This window comes from Pygoscelis adeliae, unplaced genomic scaffold (assembly GCF_000699105.1).
Source record: "Pygoscelis adeliae isolate BGI_AS28 unplaced genomic scaffold, ASM69910v1 Scaffold38, whole genome shotgun sequence".
In the NCBI taxonomy this organism is placed as follows: Eukaryota; Metazoa; Chordata; class Aves; order Sphenisciformes; family Spheniscidae; genus Pygoscelis; species Pygoscelis adeliae.
Window position 1 is genome coordinate 13,636,379 of NW_008825614.1, and position 7,709 is coordinate 13,644,087.

At 40.8% G+C, this 7,709-nt stretch overlaps 1 protein-coding gene across 1 annotated transcript in view; it reads right to left on the reverse strand.

Annotated features, from left to right (window-relative positions):
* Positions 1 to 7,709, reverse strand: part of DGKI (diacylglycerol kinase, iota) — a 126,157-nt gene that overhangs the window by 48,913 nt on the left and 69,535 nt on the right. The window contains exons 22-24 of the mRNA XM_009332926.1: positions 3,251 to 3,320; positions 1,699 to 1,739; positions 2 to 87 (exon numbers count right to left, since the gene is read on the reverse strand). Of these exons, the coding sequence (XP_009331201.1) occupies positions 2 to 87; positions 1,699 to 1,739; positions 3,251 to 3,320 (197 nt within the window). The remainder of the gene's footprint in view (position 1; positions 88 to 1,698; positions 1,740 to 3,250; positions 3,321 to 7,709) is intronic.

Below are 7,709 nucleotides of genomic sequence, written 5' to 3' on the forward strand. Positions count from 1 at the left end.
CGTCCCCACCTGCTGTGACATTACCAGCTCTGGGTCCAGAATAAAAATCTCGTCCTGCGAAATTTCCGTCACAAAGTGCAAATGTTCCTGTTGGAGTGATACAAGGAACAAATAATGAACCTGCAGCATCACTGGTCTCTCAGAGCACCCAGCTGGCTATAGGAAAGCTGGGTGCACATCAGGGTCTCTGAAGAGCATTCATGGGACTCTGTATATTTAAGTGCACACACATACACGCTAAAACCAATGCCACTGAAGTCACCAATAAATACTTCATCGAGTTCAAGCCAAACAAGATTCCCAACCAGCGAGCTTCACACTCACAGCAACACTTAAAAGGCTGCTACTCAGTGACTCTGTGTCATTCAGCTGAAAACTGGAGGTCTACCCAAAAAGCCGAGGTTTGCATTTCAAAATGAGGATCAATACCTGCCCTCTGATGATGGCTGACAGCAGTTTTCACTGTTTGAGGGTACTCTCCCAGACCTCCATTGCTTGTACATTCTGGTTTCACACCTCCGTTACCAAAGCTCTCTTTCTCAGTCCCTCTTTTTTGTTATTGACACTGAAGGCTCACTGTCCTTCAAAAAACACCAAGTATGAGTAGGCCTGTCTACGTAGGCGAATGGGCAGGAAACTTCCCACCGTTTGTGCGCTGGGACAATCACACAGTATTGATCTTTTCCCCACAGAAACACAGGGCAAAGGAGTAGGAGGGAAAGATGACCATTTGTACAGAGTCAAGTATTACAGAAATGCAGAATAAGCCAAACAGAGTCACATTGCCCAGTTAAACCTGTAGCAGCAGCATCTTCACCCTTGCTTTCCAAATGTTAAAGTACAACTTCATCGAAGCATTTATATGGCTGTGTGCAAAGAAGTCCCATGGCTACATGCAGACACTGAACCTGGGACCTCTGAACTAAAGCCACAGCTCCTTCTGCTTGAACTAAACCACCAGCTGTTTTTGCTAGGAAGCAGTCATATGTTCATGTGATTCAGAAACAGCTTACACAGTTCTCAGGGGGACCAGATACAAATGACCGCTGTGTGAAATCTACAGTTTGCACTTAATGCTGAGCCACTAATTGGCCTGTTCTGGCTACAAATCAGAAACACCAAAAGCTCTGTAAAATTTTCAAAGTGTCTTTTAGAAAATATATTCAGATTGTGAACCTATATATTCAAATATATATATATATATTCAAACCTATACCACAGGTTTGAATCCAACTGAGCTACACACTGTCTTGGAGTTCCTTGGGAATATTTGATACAGCCCTGTTCATAATTCTCAACTTGTAACACCACCTTAATTTCCATAGCTATTCCATTTCACACACACAGGATCAAGACTGCTGGTGACTAAAAGCATCAGTGAAAAGATAAACTCAAATACTCTGGTGCCACACACATGCCCTTAGCAAGACTTGACAAGGATGACAAATGCAGAAAATTCTGATCTGTACTTCAGATTGGTAGTAAACAGAAAGGCAGATGGTCAGCAGATATAAAACTTCAGTGAAACGATGTGAATTACATCAACTAAAAAATGGCCCAGAATTTTTTCTCTACTTTTCATTGGATGTGAGTAGCATTTCACTATACAGGAGGAATGGCAGATAATTCATTAAGCTGCATTTGACATAGCTTTAAAAAAAAAAAATCTATAGAAATGGTAACTGAATAAAGATTTACCTGAGATCTGTCAATGCGGTAAAAACGATCAGCAGAAGTTGCTGCAAAACAGAGAAACAGAGCCGCAGTGAAGAAAACAGTCTGAGCAGAACTGCATGGACTGAGCTAACATCACTACCATGTAAGACCACCTCTGTGTCAGTGAAGTCACAGCGGTTTCACAAGAATATAATATGATTCATTCATTATGTCCATACTCCTATCCCATTAAATGGTGAATTTAAAGGTGAGGCTTAACAAAACACTGCTCACTGAAATTATTAACTTCAAATAAATATTAAAAAAACATATAAAACGGATTTCAGGCTTATAAGAAGAATTGATTACATCAAAATAGTGACAGAAGAAGTTTCATTGTTCCAATGAGAGTATAGCAAGCATATAATGAAATTGATGGGTCTAATAGGATTAATTCAAATTTTGAATCTAAAGAACAATAACATGCTTGGGAGCTCTTTGTAAATCAAATGCATGGCCACAGATATTCACTCTGAATTACCAATATGCTCAAGGAAAATTTATGCTACTCATGAAAAACACATGAAAATAGGGGAGATGCACTCAATAAAGCACCTAATATGAATCTTGTCACCCCCAAATAATTTATATTACTAAACCCAGAAGTATTTTATCACATACAATGTGCTTCATCAGATGTGATTTTTTTGTTTCTGCTTTGCATTTAGTTTGGCCAGTGAAATCAGATTCGTTCATTCTGGAGTTTTGACACAAGAGCACAGTGATGTAGCATTGTAAGTTTTGGCACTGCAAGGCAATATCAAATCCCTGAAGACAAAAACTGAATGCATCTACCCACCCAGCTTTCTCCAAAAACCAAACAGATTCTCAAAATGTTTTTTATCCATTTCTCTCAGAAGAGACAAGAAAGAGTGATTATAAATTGCCAAGGAGAAATTGTTTTTGTTTAGAACAATAAAAATTTCAGTCTCCCCATGCTGAAGCTTTTGCAAAAGCAGATGCCATCCATTTTAGCTGCTAATTCCAGTGCTCTGGAGCCTGATGTAAAGCCCAGATAAGCCATCTGCATTGACAAAGTCTGGGTCAAATACAAGTGCGGCTCTCCAGGGAGCTACATGAAGTGCAGTCTTAAGGGAAACAGAGGTACATTTCCGTCACCTACACGCTATAGTACCTAAACACTATAGTACTTAAAGAGAAACCAGAGTGAAGAATGCAGCCTTACCAGCAGCAGCGCGTTGCCACAACCAGCTGCACTCTGAGTCCAGGCAATGCCATGCAGTTAAGTGCTGCTCATCACATCAGAGACAGTAATAAACCAAACCTCTAACCACTCGTAGAAGAACATGTCTCCTTGGGGTGACAAAGCTACAGCAGACATTTTGATTGCTAAAACGAAAGGCCTGTTTCATTTTTCAGAGGGGAAAGGGGGGCACTCAGCTCCTTTTTTCCCTGCTCAGCAACAAGAAGGAACAGTTACCCCTCCATAGTAATACTCTCAGATGTGCTATCCTTCACATGCACACCAGAAGCAAGCAGCATGCTAGGCACAAGAGAAGGGAGATGCACTTACCATCTAGGAAGCACCATCTAGGAGAGAGCCTCTGAACAGAAAGTACTCTGGGGAAAGAGCTTTCCTGGTCCTGGATAGGGCAGGGAAATGACATAAAAAAATAACACTGTTTTTCTGTAAAAAGGACTATTTTCTAATCTCTGCTTTTTTCATTTTGTTTTACTGACATTGCCCAATGTGCAAAACCTACATAACCCAAACCCACTGGATTTGCTTCTCACTAACATCAGGGTTTGACTGTAATACAGAAAAGAGTAAACTGATACGGTTAGCTTCAGCCACATCCTCAGCTATCACCTTCCCTTCAGTTCAGCAATACTAAAAAGCTTCGCATCGAAAACAGCTTTCTCAGCTGTCTACAGCCCCCTTTATTTGTGGGGACACAGGAACAGAGAGAGGTGAAAGAGGTCAAAGATACACATCAGTATGAAACAACAGCTATGAACTCTAACTACTATTTTTGTTTCTTGTGTGCCTGTCACCTTCCTTTATACTAGCTCAGCATTTTTCTAACACACCCTGACCTTATCTGCCACTCAAAGCAATTGCCCACTTTGCCTGTCTCTGGTGTGTCCCAAGTGCACATCAGGGTAAAAAAAGCATTATCCTCTGCACCCAGAATGCAGAGAGTGCAGACCTGGGGACCACTGCCAGCCAAGCAAACAGACATCCTACATCAAACATGTTCCCGTTCGAGCTAAAAAGCCCTGCTCCTTGAGAGCCAACCGACGTTTTTTCAGGAACCAAACCAAATGTCTGGGCAGGAATGAAGACCTTCTTCCTGACCTGTACTCACCAAGGAGTCAAACAGGCTGCTCCTTGCTTTTTTAGCTCTCATTGAGCTGGAGAGGCAAAAGGGATCTCAGAAAGCAGAGGGTGGTCATGGCTCTGCTCCATGCTGCCAGTGGATGGCCAGCCACCTTCCTAAAGCCACTGGGACACAACGTTTAAACACAAATAGATTTGCACAGCACAAAACACAACAGCATGGATCTCAGGCACACACCCCAAACTTGTATAGAGCCAGATTCTATCCTTATTTACATCTTAAGCAGTAAAATCAGCACATCTGCAAATGATGCAAATTCAGGCACATACTAGCTCAAGATTAAACTTTACTCCTCCTTCAGACAACAGACTACAGAGTGGTATACCAAATCACAAGGCAAGAAAAGAAAAAGTAGAAGCAATGGGGAGGAAAGGTACCTTTGAGAAAAGTATTGCTCTGCACGGAAAGCACAGAATATGAGTAACGTATATATACATATATTTATAACATGGGCATAGATTGGTGAAAACAGACCAGGATACAATGATATCTCATTGGGACTTCTCAGAATATCACACAGGAGCCCAGCACCTTTCCTGACAGCAGGATGCAGGACAAATGGTTTTCGTATTGGGAATTATACAGCTGTATCAGGTCAGTAGTTGTCTGAAGGTCCAACACCAGAAAGTAAAGGCTGGCTGAATGATCGAGTTCCAAAAAGAGATTTCAAACAATCACGGGTTTTCAGCCAGAAGGGACAATAGCGCTATGAACACATAACCCCTAGCGTAACACAGAAATCCACCACTCCAGCCTGAGCTACAGCAGACCTTTTAGAAAAGGCACCCAGGCTAAGTGAGAGACTCCAAGTGACGCAAACCACAACATTCCCTCGGGCAGTTGGCACCATGTGAATAGTTTGAAGGAGTATAGGAAGCAGCTTCACTTTCCAAGAAGAGAAGTGCAGAAACACCAACACGGAGTTAAAATGAAAGTTTACGGCGTATCAAATGCGTCCAACACATCTGGAACATTCACAGAGATTCTCAAAGGTTCGCAGTTTCCTATATATTTTCCTCTGCTTTTACTGCCTAGTCCTTATATCACTAAGAAAACCTAAAAGTAATAGTCGTTTCTCAGCAATTTATCTTACTGTTTTGCAAATCTGACGTATTTCTAAAATACTTCTTATCTGAGTAGCCACGTGTCAGAAGAAATTAAGAAAAAAAATAAAGAATATATTGACAGAAAAATGGGAGTTTCATCAGTTCAATTTCCCAGGCTGCCCAGACATGTGTCAGTAAGACCATGGGGAAGAAGCAGTTTGCTTTCTTCAACCTGAGGAAAATCTCAAAGAATGCTGAAGTTGTCATTTCAGTCTGACTGGGTAAAACAATTTCCAAATTGATTACAGAGCAAATAATGCCCTCATAAGTTAAGAGGCAGACATTGCTCTCTGATTTATATAAAGGTATCTGACACTTTTTCAGCCACCTGAGAAAAAATGAGGTCACAATGATACTGTACAGATAGGCACAAGTTCTTAGCTTCCCCAGCCTCTCGGTCAGCAGGGTGCCTGCATACATTATACGTTGTTTTCAAGCAGCTCTGATGATGATTAACATTTTGCATTTCGATGGACACTCATTTCTCAGCCAGGTGAATGCATATCAGTGCCTGGCATGATGCTGATACAAGTTGTTATTAATTTCATTTGGCATCATGACAGCTTTTGCAAGATTCATCTTATTAGCTTCTGCCTCTGGGATTGACTGGAACCATCTATTATTGCCTTTCCTTTCTGGTTATCCAGGACAGAAAAACAAAGACATTCCAGACAAGTCATCTGTTGTCTCCTCAGTGCCCTGGAGTTTGGCTATAGTCCTGGCAACTGATCTTGCCTGAAATGTTACTGTAGAAACTTACAGATTTTGCTTGACTAAAAAAAAAAATATATATATATACATATATATCTTCTGATGCATGATACCTGCATCTATAGCCACCCTGATAAAACAGTCTCAATTCTTTCCCATATTTAGACTCAAGGATTTTATTTGATCCCATAAACCTTGCTTTCATATACAGGTTTTGCCTCCAACCTCTGTGCATTACAGGAGAGATGAAGGCGACAACAACATAACGTTCCATGAAGTGAACTATTTCAGCACATGGAGACCAAATGACATATCTCAGTGGTTTAAGCATCAGATTTAAAATACACCTAGGTCTTTCTCTAATGTGGGCTTATGGAGTTGTGGGATGCTTAGGTTTGCTTGTATCGCATCTGAGGTGTATGTGGGAGAGTCAAGGGCTTTCTGAAATCCACTACGTTTGCTAATGTCTACGTATATACATGCACAAAGCTTTATGTATCTTAATATTTAGCCCACTATTTGCGGAAAGGTGAGGATTGGGATACAAAGGACAAAAGGAAGCAAACATCCAAAGATAACAGTGCGTACTAAAAATGTAGATGATACAAAGAGGAGACATGAGTAAAAATTCACAGACCTAGCAGAGTACATAATGCTGGGAAAATGAAGACAGGGATAATGCTGATAAATGTAAATTCAAGTCACAAATTGCATATTGTGATAGGCTCTTTCCAAGACTTAATCATAGTTCAACTGCAGAACTAGCTTGGAAAGTCTCAGGCCCACGAGAATGATATTTTGTAAGCATTAAACTCATTAGAGAAACAAAACAGAATGAAAAACCACCCTAGCATCATTTTTCTCATTTGCACCTGGGCTTGCTGATGTTGTTTCTGCTGACTCCCCATGTTTTGAGCTGCAGAGGAATCATGCAAGAGAACTGCATCTATGAGACCTAAAAGTACCTGTAACACCTTATTAAGAAGACAGTTCCATCAACTCAAGCACTTTATTCATGCCCTTTATCCCCTGCTTTTCCCCCTTCCTGTAATACGTAAAGGGATACCAACAAACATGGAACAAACCTCAAATTAACCTAACAAGACAGCTTGTAGAAATGACCCACTGAGAATAAACCAATATTTGAAGAATCCAGGATAAACAAGTACTGAAGACAAAACACAGAGGTGAGGGTGCATTCAAAATGTAGCATCATAAAAAATTGATAGCATGTTAGGGATTTCACACTGATGTGCACTAGAGGAGATGGCTAGGCAATTAATTTATATACTGCTATAACTGCAGAGGTTAGAGCCAAACATGGGGCTGATTTCTGACATTTCATACTCTCTTTTGGCACTCTCCATACACGCAGATTTCATTCTTCATTTTACCTCAGGCAGTTTCCTATGCATGGAGCAGTCAGCAGTCACTTAGGTTAATTTATAATGAGTGGAGCAGAATAATACATGCTGTTTTATTAGCCAATTCACTAGACACTAACACGGCTCTAAAACTCAGTTCCAGGGCAATGACTGATACAAATGTCAAAAATATGAGGTTAAAATTGGACAGGGAAACGCAGAAACAAACCATGAACTGGTATGAAGAAGGTAACTCCAGGAAAACATGCCAAATTGCATTTTCTCATGGTGTCTTCCTGCATTCAACGCATTTACAGGCATTCTGGCCAAACTGGAATTCTGTGTCACCCAGGTGATCATGAAGCCCCAAGAAATTATCTGCAATTTCACCACAATGGGTTCCCGTCAGCTGGATCTCTGCATGTTTTCTCAGTGAACTTATTCCTGCT